Here is a 10,859-nt window from a genome sequence, read left to right as displayed (position 1 = left end):
ATTTGAATATGATTCTGAGTATCTATTGAATAAAAAGAGACCTGGTCACAGAAAACAGGAAAATGAATGACCTTTGGGCAGATACCCATGCCATGCACATGAGCAAACCTCTTCAACTTGAATTAGCTCCATTGTATTTTCTGGTGCATTAGTGCTACAGGACAGCAGATAAAAGGGAGAGAAGTGTTTTGTAAATTCAGACATTACAGTTTCAATACGAGGCCGCTGACTCCACTTTGTTAAAATGGGGAAAAAATTAGAGCTGCTCCCAATTTCTGCACGTACGGTTCGCAAAGGGGCAATCCTTTTCTCGAGCCATCTGTCCATGCACTAAAATAGAATTTTATCTCTCTTTCAGGGATAAGATGGCTAAAAGTCCAAAAAAGGACTGTCTGTGGCTCCGGCTTGGACACATTTAGTGTTTTATTAAAAAAAAAAAAAAAGACAACAACAACGATTGGATTTTTTATGAAAAATATTTTTCTCTATTTCTCCATAAAATAAAAGAAAAATCACTCCAGTGAATTCAGAAAAAATAGAAAAGAGATCACGCAAGGTTGTCAAGCCAAATTGGTTGGAGTCTTGAGCCATGATCAGCAGCATATCTAAAAGCTGGAAAGTTTAGTATGTATAAAGAGTTATTTTGACACTAAAGAGAATGCAGGAGCCATGACAGACTGATGCATATAACCATACACCTGTAGGGTTTCTGACTGCTTCAAAATTTGCTGATGAAGATGACAACACTGACCAAAGCTCCTCTGCAGCTGATTTGTATATCAGGAAACAAATTAATTCAGAAACAGCCAAACAGTTAAAATTAATTCATTGGAATTACAGTTAAAATCAAACAGCTGGCTGTGTTCGATCTCAAGTATAGACAGAGAAAGCTGTAGACTGCTGGATATTCAAAGAAGATTACCTGGTGCATCTAAATAAGACACTTATCTTGCTGATTGTAGATTTTGATTGTAAATTTTTTTTAACTATGTTTGCAATAATGCACCATGAAAATTGGTCTACTGTAAGTACAGTAAACAATGAGCATGCTGCTGTATTTTCCTAAAATGGTGGCTCCACTAACGCTGATCACTGCACCTACTCATGCATCCTGGCTTGAAAGCCCAGTGATTGAGTCAACCTATATGAAAGGAAATATATTGTAATATATTGAGAAATATGTTGCTGACATAAACTATATTGCAAATGAATTTAAAATATATTAATGTGAGGCAGAAATATATTGCATTATACCAAAATGGAAATATATTACATATTTTTAACATACTGATTGAGCTAAAAATATATCTTTAAAATTTATTCGCTGTTATTTTTTTCGTTTTATGGGAAGATGTGACATTCTGGTTGAAAGCCCTACGAATGAGCCTAAATGTAAAGGCAGTTTAACTATGATGAACTGTTGTGGACCGTTGCAAGGTTAGGCACGAGGAAAAACTGATCATAGCCGGCAAACGTCAGACCTTCGGTATCAGCACACTGCATTTGTTGATGGCGCCTTTACTTACTCCATCTGACTGTAACATCCCACAGCTGCCCAGCACCGCAGTCCTGTCTCCTGTTTTAGCCTGATCTGTGCGCAGTCATATAACTCACCGAGGGGGAAAACGGTTCAAAAGGGGATCAAGCCTCTTTTATTCTTTTGGGCAGGTGTTGGTCACAGAGCAAAGTATTGCGAGTATTAAAATTTTTGAAAATGAAGGACTGTCGGACTGTCGTTGAGCTGTACACAGTTGTTTGCCTCGGCCAGTTTGAGCATGGTGGTTTCAGGAGAGGACCCACCAAAATACTATGTTTTTTCAGAAATCTCTGAGTCTTCACCTTTTTTATTGCACCATTCTGTTAAAAATAATGATTATAAAGCAGGCTCAATACAATGAAATACAAGTATGAAATGCCTGTACTTGAAGATGCTGTGACTGAAGAAAATATTGTCCATATGGCACTGTCCCACACACCTTCTGGGCATTCCTTCCCTGCCTGCGGTCCTATTAGCACATGGGCAGGAGGTATGGTCCCCTTTGACATGCTGCAAAGGGGTGAGAACTTCTTACTGATACAGAATAGTTGGCTGGATGTGCAAAATGCATGGTTATTTTAGCATGAGTAGATTAAACACCCCAGCACAAAACTGCAACAGGCACCATAACAAGATGAAGCACAGAATACTATTAAAAGTTGAGTAGTAAGAGACGGAGGTGCCGTCTTTCAGGGCCTGCAGTAGTAAGCAGGCTGAGAACCAGTACCATAGGGGATCCGCACCAATACGTTTGCTAATCTCACAGACCTGGTCGTGTGAAGTCCTGCCCGTTTTGGTCCAAACCAGCTCTGTGTGTTTGGCATTTGTTTATTTTTGGTGTTTGAGTTGTGTTGTGTTGCGCTGTGTTGTGTTTTGAGAGGAGTGCTGGGTGGTGCTGTACAGCAATAAGATTGGTAGGAGGCAGTTGGTCTCTCAGTCTGTACATCTGTCTGCCTGGAGTTCAAACTGCTCGTCTCTGCCTTGCGTGAAGTAGGTGGACCAAATTTACTTGCTCTCTTTGAGCTAACATACAAAGTACAAGGACTCCCTGGATTTGAATGGAGCAAAGATTTCTCTTTCTCTCCATTCATGTCTTTGTTCAGCTCTCTGTTCTCTCTCTTTCTCCCTGTCCATCTCTCTCTCTCTCTCTCTCTCTCTCACCCACTCCGTCCTGTGTTTGAGTGGAGGACAGATGCCTTCTTTATGCTTTCTCTGTTTGTCTCTTTCTCTTTCTGTCAACCTTTCTCTCTTTATCTGTCCTCTCTTTCCCACTGTCCCACTAGAGGAAGTTGTTCTGCATTTTGTTAGAGAGCTGGCTGATGGTCACCTCACTGTGGGAGGAGACAACCAGGATGCGTGCAGTCCTCTGCGGTGTGACCGGACAACGTGGCACCGCCCCTGCACAGTGCCTACACGCCCCACCATGGCACTCCGGCTGCCCATTGGAGAGCCGGGTAGAGTTGCTGACGTCCTTGTTGTTGCGCTGGGAGTCCTTCCGCGCAGGACGGGGCCCGCACCCACACACGCGTGAGCAGAGTTGACGGCGAAACAGCGCCCCGTCTCGGCACAGGGACTTGCGGAAGTTGGGCTTGAAGAGCAGGTAGACCACAGGGTTGAAGATGGTGGAAGACTTGGCGAAGATGGCAGCTAGCGCAAAGGCGAATGGCGGCACCAGGAAGGAGTTGCTGAAGGCTGCCCACATGGCCACCACTGCGTATGGACTCCACGCCGTCAGGAACCCTATGCACACTGCTACAGACAGCTGGACATGCAGACACACACACACACACACACACACACACACACACACACACACACACACACACATACACATACACGCATACACACACATGCAAAGACGAAAGTAACAATGTACAGTCAACCTTCTATGCAAAAGGAGATATTTTACTGTCATTTTACATTTCAAATGTAAATTAAATTTACATTTCTGGAAAATGGGGGAATGGTTCAAACAATTTTTAAATTGTTTTTAAATGTCCTTGAAGACATTAAGACACGCAGAGTACAGACCCATTCCTATACCCAAAATTAAGCTTGGCTTAGACCCCTGCCTCACTAACAGTGTTAGTGCTAAAACCTGGCCTAGAGCTGTTCCTCCTGCAACCCCTCTGTACCCTCACCTTGACAATGAGGGCGTGGGCATTGGCAGTCTTGGTCTGGGGGGAGACGTGCTGCTGGACTGCTTGCCGGGATCCGCGCACAGTCAGCAGGATGAAGGCGTAGGAGCAGAAGATGATGGTGCAGGGCACCACGTAGCAGAAGAGGAAGAGGCAGATGATGTAGGTCATGGCCGACAGCTCATTCTTGGGTGCGTCCCAGTTGATGCAGCAGGCGGTTCCATAGGGCTCTGGGCTGTAGTGACCCCAGTGGGCCAGTGGCCCCACCGCAAAGATGGAAGCATAGCACCAGGCCCCCACCACCAGAAAACGGGCATGGGAGGGTGAGAACTTGTTGCCTGCCATTGGGTGAGCAGTTCAGGGAAAGGGGTAAGGGGAAGAAGTAGAAACAGCAACTGAGACATTAGCCAGAACACAAGAGATCTGTGTACTCATGAAATATATATATCTATATAAACATTGTTGCGCCCTCTCTCCTCCCCTCCACTCAAACTTAAAACTCCTACTTGACAGACAAAATAATGAAAACACGAAACAAAAAAGGTAACTAGTAACTAAATTGCAATTAAAAAGTGAGTGCAAACTCCTTTTGCAAATACTAATCACTGATATATTTCTGCTATGAAAGGCATTTTACAATCAATACTTTAATAGGTGGGTTTCTGAATAAGTTTCTGAATTTCAGCATAAGTGATCTAATAGATTTTGAAAGAGGTTAACCAGTTTTTGCCTGAATTGTAGGTGTGTCACAGAAATCTCCAGATTTAATCATCGTTAAACTTTTATGGGAAGCACTGTAATGCACTGCACTGTAATGTTGTGTTGTGTGTTAAAGTTTTGAGGGTTTGAGTTAACATGTGAACACTTCACAAAGGTTTTGAAATGTATGGTTTTTATGTAAAGCGACAAACAGAGTTTTCATATTTATAAGGTTGTTGCTTGTTTATTTTTGGACATCAAAGGGGTTCATGGAAGTTTTGCAAAGCTTGCATTTTGCTTGCTGGAGAGACACGCTATCCAGTCCTTTTTCTAAGCTTTCATCGTCAATCTCCTTGGCATATCCATGTTTATTAGATTAATTTCCTTCTGTCCGTGAAATCGAGGATCTGGAGGCCAAGCTAAGTGAATGGCTGCGGTTATGAAATATGTTTTTAAAGAAAGTCTTCCCTTGCCGCCCATTTGAAAGCAACCATGGCCTAAATTTGTTTTTTATTTGCATCAAATTACACAGGAAGTTCATCTCATTGTTATTTCAGTCTCTAGCTACACAAAGGGAGTTATATGTTTTTCCTTTTCCGTTTTAATTTATCAGACATTCATGGGAAAAAGTGAATTGGGGCTCAGAATTATTTTCTAGTTAATCATCTTTAAGAGTTACTGAAAAAAAATATTTTTAACATATTTTTCATATAATTTTTGTCATGAAATGCAATGGGACCCTACTCATTTGAAAATGATCATTATTATTATTATTAATAATAATAATAATAATAATAATAATAAAACAAAAAGGAAAAAAAGGAGTGGTTGTAGGTTGTCTGAAAGTATTTTATATGTTAGGAAATGAAATGAGGAAAGTACTGGGTTAGTACAACAATAGCAACAGAGATTCAGGCAAGCAAAGTTTAAAGCTGTACAGACATACAAAACCAAACAGGGCCATGAGTAAGCTGAACAGGACCGGATCCAGGTCAGGCTATGATTTAGTGGGGATGGGAGAGAAAAGAAAAGCTTAAGGAAAGGATGTGGAGGTACTGACGGATTTTGAATCTCTGACATGGGGGAGGGAGGTTCACAGAGGAGAGTCCAGCTGCAGACTCTTTCAGTTCATCACATTTGGACTACTGCTCTGCCCCTCTCAAAGCCTATCTGTCCGTAACCAGTGCCTATTGCAGTGCCCCTTACAGAGCCTGTCTGTCAGTAACCATGGACTATTGCAGCATCCCTCGCAAAGCCTGTTAGTTAACCTACTGCAGCAACGTGGATCCTCCCCCACACATAATCCATTGTAACACCCCATCCCCTCTGAATTCTTTGCGCTGCCCTCTGGTCCAAAGGCAGAACTCACTTCCAGATCTGTCTTCTCCCTCTCAGTGCTCTTCATAGCCACACAAAATCTTCCTCAGCATTACACTCCCCACACATGGCCCCAAAACTAGCATGCACTCTGTGGGTGACCCACACAACATCATCGTCATTATCATCATCCTTAATCATCACATTGTCATCATCACCATCACAACAACCACCATCATTATCGTCATCATCATCATCATCATCATCATAATTTACATTTACAATTAGTCAATTACCAGATGACCTTTCCATAGTATAGGTCCAATAATTGCTAATAACACAACCAAAATTCTGTCATTGTATTACAAAGTGCCACAGTAAAGGGGATGGCATAAACTAAGTCAAATACAGAGGTTTTGTAACAGTGCTCAACCTTCACTAACTTGTGCTGTAAAGGATGTTAGTGCTAAATAAGAGGAGGGTCTGGAATCAGAGATGAAGCAGACTCAAAAAGTGGGTTTACAGTTTGCACTGGATTATGGCCAGTGAGTCTGCTGTACTGTCCGATGTAGGTAGCTTTGTGTGTGCATCTAAGCAACTGGGTTCAATGGGGCTACTGGCTTTTACTGAAAAGACGACCTGAGTAAGTGACAATCTAGCATTCCCTGGTTTTCATCCACATAGGAGGATCCAATTACATGGCCATCAGCTTTAATGCAAAACCAGCTCCTTCTCTCGAAATGTGAGGAGCCAAGCACAAGGAGCTCTGTCTTTCTGCAGCTTAGCTGGAGAGAGCTCTGAGTCATCCAGGATTTAGTATCAGACAGACAGGATGAGAGAGAACATGTAACAGCATTAGTGTCTAAGAGACTCGGGATATTCGTGTATCATCAGCAGAGCAGTGACATTTCAACCCGTGATTTCTGAAAATGTGACCCAAAGCAAGCTTATAAACAGAGAAGAGATCACTCTAATTGCATGCTTTTTTATTAGGGGGCCAAGCACCAATTTTGTTTTTTGTGCCACAAATGTAATTAGAAATGTCATTATAATGTGGTTAGAATGTAAAACTGCTATGCAAGACAATATATACAATATGTAATATATATATATATAAAAACATTGGATTTATTTTTTCATCCCTTGTTATTATGCCCAAGTCCTTTGATAATATGTGAAATTCATATTCTTGTACAGAACAGAGATACCAAACTTTTACTGAAAAGAAAACTATAGGGAATTATGGACCAACCACCAGTATGAATGTTAGCATTTGTAATTGCTTTGCCACAGTGGAGGACTGAATTTGATTCTGCCGTGATGCCTGGACAGAGCATATAATTCCCACCATTTGTGGAATCTTGAAAGGTAAATTTATGTATGGGAAACATAAGGTTCAATTGTAGATTGCCAAATAACCATTTTTCTGGTTTTTTTTTTATTGTGCTTATTTTCAGGGTTTTTCATTTAAATATGTGTCATGTGGTTATATTTTACCAGTGAATCTTTATTTATAACATTGCATTACATTCAATTAGCAGACGCTCTTATCCAGAGCAACTTCCAGCACAACAGAACATACGTGTATCCATTCAAGTTGAATGATCAACAGTCAGACCAGGCTAACGACACATACCACTATTCAAGCCCTACCCTAAGTTAACTTGTGCAACCTGACAAGACAAGAGAAGCCAAATATGCTGCCATATATCACTCACTAGATCACAGAATCCAAAACACATCACAGTACTACTCGTGAAATAAACAGCAAGTGCTACAAGCAGGTAGCAGATGTTAAGGGGTTGGGACTGAGGTAGAACCATGATGCAGTTTATGCACGCAGGTGGGTCTTCAGTCTGGGTTGGAAGACTGATTGCGCTGTCCTGACCCCTGAGGGGAGTTCATGCCACCACTGATGGACCAATACAGACAGGGATCATGTTTGAGAGGAGCGATCCAGCCAGTTACCCCATGGTTGCAGAGTGTAGTGATCTTGGCAGAACATAGGATTTGAAAACTGATTGTCGGTATGCAGGGCTGTCCCATTCACTGTCCTGTATGCCAACACCAAGGTTTTGAACTTGATGCGATTCCTCAGAATTCCTGGGCAGAATCAATGGAATCTTTCCATTTCTGTCATACCTGCAACTTTAGATTTAAAACACTTTCAGCTATGTGTGGATCACCTCTAGAAAAACTGGTAGCACTTTTAGGTAATATGCTATGCACAGGTATACTGCACAACATCACCACTGCGAGGGGTGAACAGGTGGAAATGGTGCATTTATTTGGTGACCCACAAAATAACCTTCAGCCATCTGGACACCCAGATTGCCTCCACGGGCCTCCCCTATTTAAAAGAGTCAGAGACAGAGTGAAAGAAAGAGAGAGTGGAGGCAAAACAGAGAGAACGGGAGGGAGGGAGAGAGAGAAGGGACGTAATGGGACAGAGGGAGAGAGTGGGAGCTCACATGCGCATTTTTCTCCTTGTGTTTGGGTTCTGTCTTGATCGCGGCTGGATGCCGCAGTGCAGCAGTGCTGCCTAACCAGCGGCGGGGATAGTGATGAGGAATGGGAGATAAATGCTTAAAAAAAAACGTCTGTCTCATTCTGAACCGGTGAGCGTGGCGGCTTGGCAGCATGGATGGCATTTCTGACACTTCACCAGATCCCCTGTTGTCACCACGTTCCATTTCCTCCTCTAAAAAACTCTCATTCCCTCAGCAGAGACCAGAAGGTGACTCACTCCAGCCCCACCCCACAGACCCCAGCACACACTCCCCATCACCCACCAACCCCCACCACACAAAGTAGTGGGTGATAGAAGGATACACACACACACGTACACACCCACATTGCAAGAGGGAGATATCAGGAGGTGTTTATAAGAACTCTGATTGTAATTCTGCACTGCTCCAGCATATACTTGTATAACAAGAACAGACTGATATTAATGTTTCCTAATGCTCCCCCTCCCCCCAAATTCCTGCCACACATTGGTATGTCCTGTGGGAAGAAATGTCAGAATGTGGGTAATGGGGGGGTGGGGGGTGGGTTGTGAGTGACCTTTTGGCTGGATTGACTTTTGACCTCCCAGGAGATGGCATCCTGAGAGGGTTTGTTTCAGGTATCAGACAGAGGACCTTACGGCCTCACATACACTTCTCCTTCTTCACCTTCAGCCAAACTGTTAAGAGAAATCCGAGACCTCAAGGACATGTTGCCACAGGAACAATTTAGCGAAGCGGAGTCAATTGTAATTAACGAGCGATGCTTAACAGGGCACTCCTAAAGCCTGCCAAAAAACATTCCAAAACACTGGGCACACAGCCATCAAACGTTCAGGACAAAGTCACAGAAAGAAAGAAAGTGAGATAAATGGAGACAGAGAGATAGAAGGAGAGAGAGACAGAGGAAAAGAAAGACAGAGACAGAGGAGACAGGCATACAGAGAGAGAGAGATATTCCTCACAGAGACTGCCCCTTTGGGGCTTACTGATCTCTAATCACAGTGTCACATCTCCTATTTCCACTCTAGTAGTGGACTGTGAGCTCAAAACCATGGATACTGAAGTCTTACCTCTAAATAGATGTTTTCTCTCAACATTTCATTTTCATCTTTGCTTAATCAGGTAATGACTTAGCTGAACAATCTGTGAAACATGACAGCTAATTTCCTCTTTGCTAAATGTAGTTCCTTGTAGTATTCTTTTTCATGCCTTGTCTTTACTTGCCAGCAGACAGAGTAAGACCCTGTGTTTTAATCATTGTTATCTGTGTTTTAATAAGCCAACATAAATATGAAACAACCATGTGGTAGTCCCCTCACCATTCTTTTTTGATCATGGAAAATGAACCGAAAGGCAACATTCAACAGTTAATTGTTTGTGCTGGAAGGAAACAAGCGCAGTTCCCTAATTTTTAGATATAGTGCCACTTCCCAGTTATTTCATAATTGTCATCCATCGTGTGTGTGAGTGAGAGAGAGAGGTGTGTGTGCATGTGTGGTTTATAATCCTTTCACTGGCTAAAGCACTCATATTATCATGCGGGTTCATTTGCATATTGGGTCATTTGCCCACTGGACCATTGATGGTAGCAGCTATATTTTGGAAGCAAAAACTGTGAGCTGTAGATGGAAAAACGGCTAAAACAGTATGGAAGTTAAGTATGGAAATTTTACTAATCTAAAGAGGGTAATTCTCGCACCGCAGTACGTACTTGAATGCAAAACAGCTTTGCGGGTGCAAGAAAGGGAAGCAATGGCTGTTGTTTAATACCTGCGCGTGACACATTCTCTGCAGTGTAACGTTTGTCCTGCCAAGAGAAGCTCCATTAAAATGACCGATTGAGGTGGCAATAGTGTCACTGACCCTGCCGCCTGCAAGCCACACAACTGTCAGACACGGAGAGGAAATATGACTCAAACAATGCAGACGGACAACAATGCACTCTGGAAACCAAGGCGCGCCTGGATCGAGCTCTGCTTAAAATGATTCACGTAGCTATCAGCAAAATGATGGTCCTGTACCCAGACTCTTCATTTGGTGGAGGATGTTGAGTTTAGAGAGTTTCTTAAATCACTTTACAACCACTTAGGTGCAAATGCCCATCTCGTTTTTTCATGCCAATAGAATGCCTGATGTGTCCAAGTAATGAAGTCATTTTGAGATGGCATCAGAAACATCAACCTGCATTAACATTAATGATACATACTTCATATACATGATATATGGAAATATATTATAGTGTGTTGGCTTGGGTCTCCACCTTTCAAATCCTGGAATAATGTCTACCACATCAATTAAAGACACCTGTTTAAAATATTACACTTATATAGGAAAAAATATATTAGATTTTACCTTAAATTTGGACAAAATGTACAAATCCTACATTAGCAGCCTTAACAACAGCTAAATATTAGATGCCTTCACGGTGAGAACATTTTTGTTTTGGTTTGGTACAATACACCATCCAGCTAATACAGTGGATTTGTATGTCTAACACAATTTTTTTTTCTAACCACGTTACCTAACACTTTTAATATATTGAATTTGAGGCAGACACACTCAATATTATTATTTGCTGCCATGTATTTCCAGAAAAAAGCGCAAATTGAAAGTTCTGGCTGGAAGCCAAAAGCATTCATTATTTCAGACAAGCCTCAG

At 42.1% G+C, this 10,859-nt stretch overlaps 1 protein-coding gene across 1 annotated transcript in view; it reads right to left on the bottom strand.

Moving 5' to 3' along the window:
* Positions 1 to 2,816: 2,816 nt before the first annotated feature.
* Positions 2,817 to 10,859, bottom strand: part of LOC118779949 (opsin-5-like) — an 11,264-nt gene continuing 3,221 nt past the window's right edge. The window contains exons 4-5 of the mRNA XM_036532300.1: positions 3,679 to 4,013; positions 2,817 to 3,299 (exon numbers count right to left, since the gene is read on the bottom strand). Of these exons, the coding sequence (XP_036388193.1) occupies positions 2,817 to 3,299; positions 3,679 to 4,013 (818 nt within the window). The remainder of the gene's footprint in view (positions 3,300 to 3,678; positions 4,014 to 10,859) is intronic.

Source organism: Megalops cyprinoides, chromosome 6 (assembly GCF_013368585.1).
Source record: "Megalops cyprinoides isolate fMegCyp1 chromosome 6, fMegCyp1.pri, whole genome shotgun sequence".
In the NCBI taxonomy this organism is placed as follows: domain Eukaryota; kingdom Metazoa; phylum Chordata; class Actinopteri; order Elopiformes; family Megalopidae; genus Megalops; species Megalops cyprinoides.
The sequence above is the reverse complement of the archived record's forward strand: the minus strand, read 5'-3'. Positions and strand labels throughout refer to the sequence as shown.